The following is a 13,679-nucleotide window of genomic DNA, read 5'->3' as shown; positions in this document are numbered from 1 at the left end:
CTCCTCTGTCATGTTGCTCTTGCTTCTATGGTTCACTGGCCCCTCCTCTCCTTTCTTCACCTCCTTTCCTCTCTTCCATTCCTCACCTCCTTTCCACCTCTCCCTTCCTTTCCTCCCTTCCTCACCTCCTTTCCTGCTCCCCCTTCCTCACCTCCTTTCCTCTCCTCCTTCCCTCACCTCATTTCCTCCTCTCCTTTCTTCACCTCCTTCCCTCTCCTCCCTTCCTCACCTCCTTTCCTCTCCTCCTTCCCTCACCTCATTTCCTCCTCTCCTCCTTTCCTCTCCTCCTTCCCTCATCTCATTTCCTCCTCTCCCTTCCTCTCCTCCCTTCCTCTCCTCCTTCCCTCACCTCATTTCCTCCTCTCCTTTCCTCTCCTCCTTCCCTCACCTCATTTCCTCCTCTCCCTTCCTCTCCTCCTTCCCTCACCTCATTTCCTCCTCTCCCTTCCTCTCCTCCTTCCCTCACCTCATTTCCTCCTCTCCCTTCCTCTCCTCCCTTCCTCACCTCCTTTCCTCTCCTCCTTCCCTCACCTCATTTCCTCCTCTCCCTTCCTCTCCTCCTTTCCTCATCTCCTTTCCTTTCCTCCTCTCCCTTCCTCTCCTCCTTCCCTCACCTCATTTCCTCCTCTCCCTTCCTCTCCTCCCTTCCCTCACCTCATTTCCTCTTCTCCCTTCCTCACCTCCTTTCCTCCTCTCCCTTCCTCACCTTCTTTCCTCTCCTCCTTCCCTCACCTCCTTTCCTCCTCTCCCTTCCTCTCCTCCTTTCCTCTCCTCCTTCACTCACCTCCTTTCCTCCTCTCCCTTCCTCTCCTCCCTTCCTCTCCTCCTTCCCTCACCTCATTTTCTCCTCTCCTTTCCTCTCCTCCTTTCCTCACCAGAAGTGTCAGGTGTCCCTGTAATTCCCCCTGCTCTTTATCGGGCTTATTATTTCTTCCGTGTTGTTGCTCTCTTTCAGCCTCTTCTCCTGCTTTTTACGTTGTATGAATTTGTCCTCCCCCCTCTGTAGTTATTCCAGATCCCCCTTGCCCCACTTTTTTGTCAAGCGTCAACTCCTGATTTACACTTGGGCTGTAACGTCTCCAGTTCTCTCTTCACTTCTTCCTCTTTTTCTTTCTCCGTCTGTATTTCTATCATTGCCACTTCTGCTTCCAGGAACATCTCACGAGTGCAGCAGCTTCCTCCATTCTCCCAGTTCATCTTCTCAGCCTTTTTTAAACAGGTCAATGGCTTGACATTTTTTGTTTATTGTTATCGCCGACAGGGTACCTGCCTCCACAGTTTTCAGTCAGGTTCTCGACCTCAGGATGACCTTCTGCAATGTATTCTTTAATGCAGGGATCAGCGACTCACGGTTCTCGAGGGCTGAGAACTGCTGGTTGTCCACCCTCCCTTTGCCTGGGAGTCAGGTGTGAAGACATCCTGGCCAATCAGTAGCACTAATTACCCGGGAGAAAGGAAAACCAGGGCTTGCAAACAAGCGCACACTTTTCAGGCCGCGGGATCTCCACGTGCGAGTTGGTGTCAACAGTGACGCTTATGCCCTGCTACTTCTTAGTCCGGATCGTGTTTGTAGTCATAACACCTCCCAGAGGTTGCATATCAAGGTTAAAAAGGACTGGTCTGAGAACTGATCCCTGAGGGACACTGCATGACATTAGAACTCTCAGAGTTGTGCTGTTAGGCCTTAAACCAGCAAAGAGCAGTGCTGTTAAAAAGCAAGGTGGCGGTGGGGTCTACAAGACTGGCTGGGGACTTGAATTCAGTAACAACTTTGTGCAGCATGTCATGATGCATAATTTCAAATCAATCTCAGAAGACTCTGCATGGAGGAATAGGGGGGTTAATTATTGATTAACCCCCGATTGTTTTACACCAGAATTAATATTTTCAACTCAGAAAAAAGAAGTAAATTCTGTGCATTTTGATATTGAGACAAATCCCTTGTGTGGACATGGGGAGGATTGAGAAGGTGGTCGATAGTGGAAAGCGGTTTTCTGGGGTTATTATAAATATCATTTAGAATTTTTTGAAAAACTGTGCCAAATGTTATAAAATACCTGTGATTTGATTTTCCTCCGTCTCCGCTCCTCCCCACGACAACATCACTTAAGCTGTGGGATGCTTTCGTTCCTCCATTCCACCTTTCATTCCTCCATTCCACCTTTCATTCCTCCATTCCACTTTTCATTCCTCCATTCCACCTTTCATCCCTCCATTCCACCTCCTGTTTTGAGAATATTTTTTACCTTAACGGGAGCTACAGAGCGTTGAAATGATTACGTAAATCAGTGCAGTCAGATTTGGATGGGTACAGAAATAAGAAGTATAGTGCCGAGCAACCAAAGGGGTAATATCACGTTTCTGTTTTTAGTTGTTTGCAATTGATCATGGTATTAAAAATTATGCACTAGTGATCAGATATGGCAGTATTGACAATATGATATTACAGATTACATTACATTACATTACATTACATTACATTATAGGCATTTGGCAGACGCTCTTATCCAGAGCGACGTACGACAAAGTGTATAACCATAACCAGGAACAGGTGTGTTGAAAACCCTAGAGGGAAGTACAGTTCCAAGTGCAGGGAACAACCGCATAGTTTAACTTGGACCCTGTAGATTAATATGAAAATCACATATGAAAAGTCCTCTAGAAATTACCAGAACTAAGGTGTGACCACGGCTGTGGATCGGTCCTGAAACATGCTGAATAAAAGCCATAGAATTCAGTAGGTCCTACAGTTAATAGTGAATAATAGAATAGCCTTGGGGTCAGTGTCTGTATCTGTGTGCAAATTAGAACCTCCACTGATGATAATTCTAACAGGTTTTGTATGGATTATGGCTAAGAGCTCTCAGAAATCATTGTGGAAGCTTGTTTGGACGGCCTGTGCACTGACAGCCAGCACTGAGGGCTGGCATTTACGCAGCACAGCATGGTACTCAAAGGTACTAAATTAAACCTTACAGTTTACGGAATTTTAAAAGATGGCAGCCAGTCCACCCCATTTCTTCTACTGTGCTGTACAAAAAAAAAATCTCTTTACGCATATCACTCTGGGTTAACCTTTATTGCTGAGACACCAACTCCTTCCCCATGACATCGGTCTTCCAACAATACAAAACAGGATTGCACTGTATTATGGAGAACCTAGGTTTTACATAATGCTGATCCAACTGGATGTGTTGTACCTGAGCACTGTCTCTTTATCATACCCTGCTGACCCCCTGTCAGCACAGTAAACAGTCTGTTTCCTGTTTTGGTCTGATAGAAGGCAGACTTCTGCGGACTGCCCTGCATTGGGGTGGAGTGGAGCTAGCCGGCCAGTTGGGTCTAACGCTCAGCTGGATCCAAGGAGCAACTCCAGGACATGGGACGGCTGAGTCCAGCTCTTCCCCAGCCATGGTCCCATGGTCTCCAGAGGAGTCCAGGAGCTCCTCATCCTCTTTGATCTGGTGGAGGACAGATGTTCTCCTCTCCAGCTCCGTGATTCTCCACTCCAGGCAGAGGCAGCCCTCTCAGCCGGACGAGGAGGCACACGCTGGCATGGTAGGGCGAGCACAAGATGGCCAAACATGTCTGGAACTGCATCTCCGTTAGCAAGCCAAAAAAGCAGATAGCGACACAAAACAGTAACAGTCTTATTTTGATCTTGTCGATTTAGTAAAAAAGCAGATAAAAAAAGATTATAAAATCAGGATGATCGATGTAAAAAATAATAATAAAATAATAAAATATTAAAATCATGCCAATCATTCATTCATTCATTCATTCATTCATTCATTATCAATGAACCAAGCAAGTGTTTATAAGTGTTCTGTTTGTTTTGTGCATATATTTAGAATTTACACAAGAAGAAACGAGGCAAACAGGAAGCTACACTGTAGAAGCAGGACCTTGGGGTTTATATCTGTGGGGCACCTCCTCACACTCATTTCTGGAACTGACACCGATCTCACACAATCTGACTCTGGGCCCACTGTTGTAGTAAATGTAATAATGTCAGTCTGCTTGTATAGTGCCTGAACACTACTCTAGCTGTATAAGCCCAGCTACACCCAGTGTCCTGGGACTGTTCAGAAGAAGCATTGCAGGTAATGGAGTGACTGCTGGTAATGATGCAACTGGCAGTAGTGCGGGATTGCTCTAAATTAATAAATATCTTTGAGAACATCTGATGTGTTCCTGATCCATGGTTTTTTTTTTTTTTTCTTTTCTTTGAAAGAGCTTTTATGTGCTTCCTGAACATAGAGGCCCCTGGGGCTGCTGGGTGGCTCATCCTGTTAAGGAACTGTTCTGGAATGTTCTGGAACACGGACAGGGCCCCAAGGTCTGGCGTCCACCATTTCATCTGTAGAGCCACACATACAGCCCACCTTGCTAACTGTGGTATATAGAGCATACAGCTGACACCGCCTGCTTCTGAGGAGAGCCTCTGATTATATCTGAGCTTCTGATGAGGACCCTTGCAGGGTGAGCATGCATGATTGACCATTAAAAATTCAAACAAAAATGTGGGGAAAGCATCTGCTAATAAAGGGCCCAAAATTCATGTTTTCACAAGGCAGTCTTCTGTCCATTGGAGCATTCCACATGGAAAACTTGATTGACACAGAAGTAATTGTACATTCCATGGCCTAGTACATGAACACATGCCTGTTTCAGCGCTACATTATTAAACATTTTTTGCTTTTCAATTTGTGAATTTTTGCGTCTATCTCCCGCAATTCATTTGCATAATGTTCACTTTGGCGCTGAAGCTCTTCTTGTAATTGAGTTAGCTTTCTTCCCTGTTCCTCCTTAAAGTTATTTAATTCCTCTGCTGTTTTTCTAGCAGCTTCTTCATATTTCTGATTATTTTTAAGAATGCTTCTACGACAGTCTTCCTTCATGTCTTTCAATGTTTTTGCTTCTTTTGTTTTCCTAGCCTCTTCATCAATCTTACTCTTCTGAAGTTCTTCACGTCCCTTCTCAAGTTCCTTCTGCAACAATTCCAGCCTTTTCCTCTCCTCCTCTTTTCTCTCTGCGTCCTCCTTAGATCTTCTGTCTGCCTCTTCTTTTCTTTCCTTATCTAACTGCTCTTGTTGTTTTTTCAGCTGCCTTTGCTTTTCTTCAAGCTCCCTTTCTAATTGCTCTTTAGATGTCCTTTCATTCTCTCCCTTTTGTCTTTCTTGTTCCATTGCTTTTTCAAACTCTTCCCGCATTTTGCGTTCTTTCAATGCATACTCTCTTCTCTCTTGCTCTTCTTTCTGTCTCCTGTCCTGCTCATCCTTCTCTTTACTTTTCTGTTCCTTTTCCCTTTCCTGCTCCCATTCCTTAGCTCTTTTCTTAATGTTATCCTGTATCTCTTTTTTCTCATTTTCTGCCTCTTTAATTCTCTGTTCCCACTCAAGTCTTTGTCTCGCCTCATTGTTTTTCCTCTCCTGCTCCTCTCCTTCTCTCTTTTTCTTTTCTTCTGCTTGCCTTGCCTCAAATTCTATCTTTTCTCTTTTTTGTTTTTCCATCAGCTCTTCCCTCTGTTTCCTCTCTCTTTCCTCCCTCTGCTTCTCTTCCTCTTCCCTACATTTCAACTCCTTTTCCAGCGTCCTTTTCGTTTCCTCAATCTCATCTATTTTGCTCTTCCACTCCGATTCTTGTCTTGCCGTCCTCTCTGTGTCTTCCCTCTCTCTCCTCTCTTTTTTTTCCTTCTCTTTTTTCTTCCACTCTTCTAGCTCCATCCTGAAATGTTCTTCTTTGTCATTCAGCTTTTTTTCCTGAAGCATTATTTCTTCTTCTGCTTTGTGTCTCTGCTCTTCCATCTTCCTCCTCATCTCTTTCATCTCCGCTTCATGTTTTGCCTCCAGGATCTCTTTCTCTCTCTGCATCTCTTCCTCTTTCTCACTCATTATTCTTTTGCACTCTTTCCTTATGGTACTTTCTGCCTCCTGGAACATCTCATTGGTGTAACAGCCTCCTCCATTCCTCTGAACCATCACGTCTATCTTATCCAGCAGCTCAGACACTTGGGTGCGATTGCTCATGTCATTATTATTGAAGACATGAAACCTGTTTCCACAGTCTTCAATCAGATTTTGGATTACAGGGTCACCTCTCTGAATGTAGCTTTCAATGGATTCATTTCTAAGATCATCCCCTCTTGTGAATATGACTATGGTGAACATTTCAGCCATTTTACCAAAGGTGCTCTTAATGAGCTGCAATGTGTCCTTCTCGTCCTCTGTGATTCTTCCAATCTGTAGCACTAGGAGAAACACATGAGGTCCTGGGGTCAAAAAGGAGATGCATTTGGCTATTTCCTGCTGGACATTTTCATTTGAAAATGATGTGTCAAAGAGACCCGGCGTGTCAACTACAGCAACGCGCCTGCCAGCTACTTCCCCTTCTCCTTTCTTACAGCAGGTCGTCACTGAATTCATACAGATATCCGACTGGAACTCCTCCCTCTGCAGTATGGTGTTTCCTGTGGCACTTTTCCCATTTCCTGTCTTCCCCACGAGCACTATCCTCACACAGTCAGAGCTCTGGTCTTTACCCCCAGCGCCTGCCAAATAAGGACACACAGTACAACTCAGAGAGAAAATCTGGAGAATCAAGGCCATCATAAAAAGCCTTCTCAGGGGTGTCAAAGTCCTAAAGCACAGCAGTGTCAGCAGGTATTGTTTCCTTTAAATGAGCTGCCAGTGAAGACCTTGAAAACAAGGTGTGTGGACTCATCAGCTAGTCAGTGATTAAATAAATCTCTGGTGCTGAAACACATTGAATACCAGCAATCAACCGATTCCACCATCAACCAACCAGGAGTGCCTTTAGCTGTCGAGAACTGAATTCTGACACCCGTGGTATATATGCCATTTGTAATAAAAAAAACCAGATTCAATTAACATTGATCTTTCACCACAATCCCGTGGGGGTTATGTAGACAGTGTCACAATATATAGGTGCTGGGATAGAATTGCTAAAAGAAGGGCACATATAAATAAATGGCATACATCAGTCCATCATGACTGTTCATCATGTTTTCACGAACATGGAACATGCGAGGTGGAAACCACTGACTAAGACAGGTGATTCTAAATTGCTTTGTTGGATAGAATTCACCGGCATGCTTAGAATTCTCTGGCATGGTTAGAATATGAAGGTAGAATTCTGTAGATTAATGAAACGTCTGAAGGATTAAGTGGACTTAATGGCTTGTTCTCATCATTGTGTGTTCCTTCATTTGATGCCAGAACATAGGACTTGTTGACACACAACGAACCACTGGATTAGAATGCTTTTTGAAGTGAAGCATTTCATAAGAATAAACAAATGATGAACCTCTCCACACTCGTCCACTAATATACCCTTATGAAGAAATGATGAATCTCACCACTTACCCTGTGATGTGCCCTTAATACGTTCTTCTAATTCTCTGATCTTCCTGTCCTTCTCCTCCAGCTCCATCTTGTGCCTGGCCTCCAGCTCTCGAACCTTCCTCTCGAGCTGTGCCTCCCAGTACATATTCAGGGAAAAGCAACTTCCTGTTTCTCTCTTCATCATATCTATGACCTCCAGAAGCTTTGGAACTGTTGGGTTGTTGAGAATGTGCTGGTTGTAGAAAACAGAGTACCTGTTTCCACAGATCCTCAGAAGCTCCTGAATGTCCTTACTTTGCTGCAGAAAGTCATGAACAGGTTGAGCAGCTGGATTCTCGTGGGTAAAAATGACCATCATGTAATCAGTGACTCTTGAGCCAAATGTCTCCTGAATCCTGGTTATTTCTGCCTTGTCTTCATCAGTGAAGGGAGCAGCCGGAGTGACCAGGAGAAAGGCATGGACTCCATGGCCACAGAGAGAGGTAAAGAGACGAGACACAGCGGATGCAGTGAGCTGTACATCACACAGAGCTGGCATTTCCACCACGGTAACCGGGCGACCGAACACTTCTCCATCTCTCCTCTCATACACTGAAGAGGAGCCGGGACCCACACTGGACTCCCTCTGTCCCAGGATGGTGTTTCCTGCGAACATCTTCCCAGCTTCTCTCCTCCCAAACAACACCAGGTTCAGCCTGTCTCCCCCAGCCACTGGAAGTAAAGAAGAAGAGTCCGTTATCTTGTGACTGTTGGCTTGTGACTTATCTCACTGCATTATTGTCATTTTCGCCCTGTTGTGTCATTACCCAGCATGCATTGCAGCACACCCTCAGGTTTCATTCATCAGTACTCAGGTGTAATTCCACAGCTGAGTTTCCATCCATTCGTTTGCTTGCCTTAATGCTACATGCCAAATGTTAACATCTGAAATATGAAATGCACTTTGCACATTGTCAGTTTGTGATACGTTTTCAATGTTTTATGCATCGGTTCAGAGTGCTATAACTGTATATTCTGTAGCAAAACAAAAGCCTGATTTCTCTCAGGTTTCTACATTTGTATTTATCCAGTGTTTATCTTTATTTATTCAATGTTTGGAAGCATTAAGGGGTAACTGAGCTATCGAATCATTTCTCACCATTAGTAACACAAACTCATTTCAGTATATCTTTTCTTTGACAGTTTTATTCTTGTCTTACCTTTTTTTCCTTTAATTTCCTGCAGTTCTTCAGATAGAGCCCTTGGTTTCTCCTTCCTCTCCACCTTCTGTTCAGCCTTCCTCAGAGGCACCTGACTCGCTCCAAGCCTGGCTGATTCTGGCTCCTTGAACATCTCACAGCTGAGGAAACCTCCTCCATTCTCCCCTACCATCTGCTCTATCTTCTCCATTAGTTCAGTAACCTGGGTGTAATTAATCTCATCTATGTTGTGAAACTTGTAACACCTTCCACTACACATTTGCAGAATGTGGGTATAAGACAGGTCAAAGAGAGTTATTTTACTCCCCTGTGTGGTCAGTACCATCGAGTACATGAAGGCCTCAGGACTGAAAGAGTGCAGGATTTGCTCAAATCTTTTTTTCCCCTCAGATGTAATATTGCCATTCTCCAGCACCAGCAGGAATGCATGAGGACCTGGGGCAGACAGGGTAACACATCTCTCTATCTGATAGAAAAAGGTCCTGTCAGGGAGCCTGGGGTCCAGTAAGTCTGGAGTGTTGATCAGAGTCACAGGCCTCCTATTCACCAGACCTCGTGCTCTCTCACACTGATCTTTCACTGAAAGGACCTCTGCCCCCAGGATGATGTTCCCCACTTTACTCTTCAGTTCTCCAGACTTCCCCAGCAGCACAACCCTCAGCTCAGACACTGCAAAGTGGGACAAAATGTTTACTAAAAGACAAGGTCAAGGAATTGCACTTTAAAATAAAATAAAAAAGTCTTTTTAGACCTTTGTATATGTTTCGCCAGTTCATAGAAATAAATAGTTAGTTTTTTTTTTCAGGGGTATTAACGTACTGTTGGGACGATCAAAGTCAGGACTCCTTCTTCCCTGCAGGTACTCTGTGTTCACATCTCCTGGAAATAGCACAGTGAGTCATTACTTAATGCACAATGAGGCACAATAGAAAATGTGGAACCCACATACGGTATTGTGTAATCTCTCCATCAAAATAAATAGCATCAGGATGCTATAATTTGCTTATCAGAATAACATTGTGTTTAAACTTCTCTAATATATACTGTATGCTACACTGGTCTTTGGTCACATAAGAAAAACAAGTATTATTATTAGTATTAGTATCTTTGAACATTTTCCCGATCAGATTCTTTATATATTTCTGGTAGTATGCTCCCCAGAACTGCACACAATACTCCAAGAAAGTAATCTTGCCCAATGTTTTTATTTCCCACATGCAGAACTTTACAATTGGCTATAGTGAATTTAATTTGCCAGGTTTCTGCCCACTTCCGAATTTTGTTTAAATATTCTTGGATTACTTTAGTAGATTCCAAACTATTAGCTGGGTCTCCCAGTTTTATATCATCTTTAAATTTTGTACTTTATATGTCCCTGTCAAGGTCATTGATATAAATGAGGAAGAGTAGTGGTCCCAGCACTGATCCTTGTGGGACTTCACTTCCCACAGTTCCCTGCTCAGATAATATCCCTCCTACAACTCTTTGTGTTCTACCCTGTTGCCAGTTCTGAATACACTCTGAAATATGTCCTCTAATTCTTTCATTTTGCTAATACGACTCTCATGTGGTATCTTATCGAATGCTTTTTGGAAATTTAAGTATATAATATCATAAGTCTTGTTACAGTCAAAACCCTTTGTAGCTTCTTCAAAGAAAAGCAGGTTTGTCATGCATGACATTCCCTTGCGAAAACAATGCTGGTTATTCCTTAGGATGTTTCTATTTTCAAGAAACACTTGTCACTTGTCTCTAATGATAGATTCCAGTATTTTACATGGGATGCAATAGTTTCCTGGATCACTACAGTCCCCTTTTCTATATATATTGGTATTATATTACCTAGCTTCCAGTCCCCTGGTATTTCTCCACTTTCTAAAAACTGTCTAAAATACCTGCAAGTGGTTTAAAGATGATCTCACCTAACTCTTTGAGTACCCTTGGGAATACGCCATGTGGGCCTACTGCCTTATTTCTAATAGTAACCTCTTCTCCAGTAAAGCTCTCAACAAAGTAACTATTTAAAGCATCAGAAATATCTTTATTCTTATAAAGCAATGATCCTTCTTCACTGCTGACACACCTGACATCCTCCTTCTAACCTTAGCACACATATTACAATATTTAGCCTTATTACTCTCATTGCTGTAGTTTTTAGATATCTTTCAGACAGTTTTTTTTTCTCAAACTCTCCCATATGGCTTTGTTCGTCCACTCGGGAGAACACTTCTTCAACTTACTTTTCCCTCAAGAGTAACACTTTTGAACCTGACACACTTTTCATTCACAGTCTTGCAATCAAGAAGTTGCACCCAGTCAATATTACTTAAATTTGCTTGCATCATGTTAAAATTGGCATGTCTAAAATGTTAAATTCTGGCCATAGATGAGGCCTTGTTAATTTGCCAAAATATATCAAAACTAACTCTAGAATGATCACTAGTCCAAAGTGGCTCAATCACCTCTATGCTACAAATTATGTCAGGAGCACCACATAGCACCAGATCCAGAATTTATTTCCCTGTTGTGGGCTGACTGACATACTGTTCCAAAAAGGTCATTTATAACATCTAAAAATTCTGCCGCACTTTTTCTTTGTCCTGTCATCAATTCCCAATTAATAGCAGGGTACTTGAAGTCACCCATAATAATAGTCTCACTCCCTGATAAGCTTGTTTTATGGTTCCCAAGAGCACTGAATTCACACTGCCATCTGAAGCTTGTGGTCAGTAATACACGCCTAGTGTAAGGTCCTTTTCATGGTCCTTATTGTACCTTATCAAACCTTGTTTTATAGTTGTTCCAATGACCATGATATGCACTTTCGGATGTCACTTTGAATAAAAGCGTCTGCTAAATAAATGTAATGTAATGTAATGTTCCCCTATAAGCTTAAATCAAATATCCTCACTAGGCTTGAACTGGTAAATCTATGGAATTTCCTGCACATTAAATCAATAATTTTTATTTATTTATATAGAGAGCCATACCCCCCACCTGTCTTACTGGATCTATCCTTCCTAATGAGTTTGTACCCCTCTATATTACATTCATCCCCATCCTCCTCCCCAAGACATGTCTCTGTAATCCCAGCTATGTCAAGGCTCCCACAGTTCCTAGCAACCTCAAGTTCCAATAATGGATTAATGGATAGCATTTAAACAAAGTCATTTCAAATTAGGACTTCTACACCTCCTCCCCTGTTCCCTCACCCCTGGGCATCCCACGCCACCCTTACTAAAATTTAGCTTTAAAAAGATTTCATTGGTGTTCACACGGTTATAGGTAGCCGTCAGCATTTAGCCTCAACTGTCTCCTCTCTCAAGAGAACTAAAAAACAAATATAAAATGTCCTCCTTTCCTTCCTTCCTTTCCATAATCTACCATATCATCACATAATCAATGAACTCCTAAGAAGCAAATAAGATAATACTAATACTAAGGAAAAAAAACTGTAATATAATAAAGTTCAGACTAAATTTAAAATAAAGTCCCTTCATGCACTTGCTAAAGCAGTAGTCTATACAAAGTATTTGTAAAGGAAATAATCCCTTGATTTTGTATCATTTTCTTTGATTGTGAATGTATACTAATGTTCAATGTTTGCATTAAACCCGCAGGAGAGAGATGACTTAGACACAGTTGTGTCACTACTCACGGGAACCAATCCACCCTGCCATGGCTGGTACAGAAAAATATGTTCTCAAAACATAAAATTCAAAATGGTCCTGTGGGAATGAAAAGAGAATGTTGCATTTTTCAAAAACAAGCCTCCAGCTTCAAATCTTACCGCAGGTAATAATTACGTATTTACAAATATACTACTGATGTACATTTTTGACTGTTGCACTTGGCTCACATTTGTTTAATCTACTGTTACGATTACTTTAATTATTGTTCACGATCAGAAAGTATATATATACTTATATATATGTACAGAAAAACAAACAGTAGATAGTAAATGCAGTAGTTATACTTCATAGAATTACATGATTACACTCACGTAGGTAGTATAAAAGAGAATGTACTTACAGATCATTGTACTGATTACACTTTGATTGTTTATATCTGCTTATATAGAGAACGTCTAAAAAAAGGCAAAAATAAAATACTACTAAACTGAGTATTAAAAAACATATAGAGTGAATAAATTTTGCGTAAATATGTTTTGGTAATTAAACTGGCCTACTGAAAAAGGCAAAATAAAAGAGTAGATTTTAAAAAATCTCTCGGAAAAAGTTTTCTGCTTCTCCCCCTTCTTCTCTTCTACTTCTTCTTTGTTCCGTTCAAAGTTCACCTTCAATGACCCACCTCTTTCCATCAGATAAGAACATGACTTACCTGAACATGCCAAGAAAAGGGGGGGAGGGGTGGGGGGCACCAGTTACACAAACGAACTTTGAGCCACTGCGCGGCAAAACGTTTAATAAATAAGTTCTGTGCGTCAGCCATTATGTTTCTTCAAATCGATTCTTATCATTGTGGATGGCCACTAGACTAGATAAAAATGTCCATTCTGTTTGCAGCATAGGACTTTGATTTCACTAACTAGTCGTTTCCTTTACTACACATTATTGAAAAGTGATCGCTATATTCTGTAGTCGCCCCCACCGAGTCAGCGCACAGCAGGCAGCGGGCTGAGAGCTGACCATTCCTGGCTATCACTCAGTGAATAAACAGCCCCCACGAACGCCGGCTATTATGAACGGCAACTTAGACTGCTTGAGCAAAATCAGCAGGTTGCTGGTCAGCAGCTAAGCTGGATTGAATATTTCCCTCATACCTACATAACGTTCACAGCGGCAACAGGTGAGCTGAAAATTGGTGGGGCCCAAAACTTTCCTTTAAACGAATCATTAGTAATTTTCCTTTATTATCAAGCGTGCCAGCGATAGGACTAATCAAATGGCAAATAGCTTAACACAGCATCTTCATACCGTGTTAGGGGGATTAAATCATAAATTCAATTTATCCGTTTAAAATTCGTTTTAATCACCAAGTAGCTAGTCTACACTTAACAAACAAGATACACCAGTCTGTTATCTACCGTGTTAGCTTTCAGAATAACAAGCAAAAACAAAACCTACACTTCAATTTTGTTTACAATCTACGCATT

The 13,679-nt window shown here is 42.0% G+C and overlaps 3 protein-coding genes across 5 annotated transcripts in view; all 3 read right to left on the bottom strand.

Annotated features, from left to right (window-relative positions):
• Positions 1–13,679, bottom strand: part of LOC118233357 (GTPase IMAP family member 8-like) — a 105,393-nt gene that overhangs the window by 28,832 nt on the left and 62,882 nt on the right. Inside the window, exons 1-4 of one of the 3 annotated variants that reach the window (XM_035428999.1) lie at positions 9,383–9,786; positions 8,564–9,232; positions 7,386–8,075; positions 4,207–6,550 (exon numbers count right to left, since the gene is read on the bottom strand). In XM_035428999.1, the coding sequence (XP_035284890.1) occupies positions 4,677–6,550; positions 7,386–8,075; positions 8,564–9,232; position 9,383 (3,234 nt within the window). In that variant the 5' untranslated portion in view covers positions 9,384–9,786 and the 3' untranslated portion in view covers positions 4,207–4,676. Of the gene's footprint in view, positions 1–4,206; positions 6,551–7,385; positions 8,076–8,563; positions 9,233–9,382; positions 9,791–13,679 lie in introns of those variants that run through there. The other 2 variants (XM_035429000.1, XM_035428997.1) reach the window with 2 other exon arrangements.
• Positions 1–13,679, bottom strand: part of LOC118233356 (GTPase IMAP family member 8-like) — a 121,007-nt gene that overhangs the window by 61,768 nt on the left and 45,560 nt on the right. The window lies entirely within an intron of this gene.
• Positions 1–13,679, bottom strand: part of LOC118233360 (stress response protein NST1-like) — a 105,334-nt gene that overhangs the window by 46,506 nt on the left and 45,149 nt on the right. The gene's annotated exons all lie outside the window — the stretch shown is intronic.

This window comes from Anguilla anguilla, chromosome 8 (assembly GCF_013347855.1).
Source record: "Anguilla anguilla isolate fAngAng1 chromosome 8, fAngAng1.pri, whole genome shotgun sequence".
NCBI classification, from domain to species: Eukaryota; Metazoa; Chordata; class Actinopteri; order Anguilliformes; family Anguillidae; genus Anguilla; species Anguilla anguilla.
This window is presented reverse-complemented; position numbering and strand designations above follow the sequence as displayed.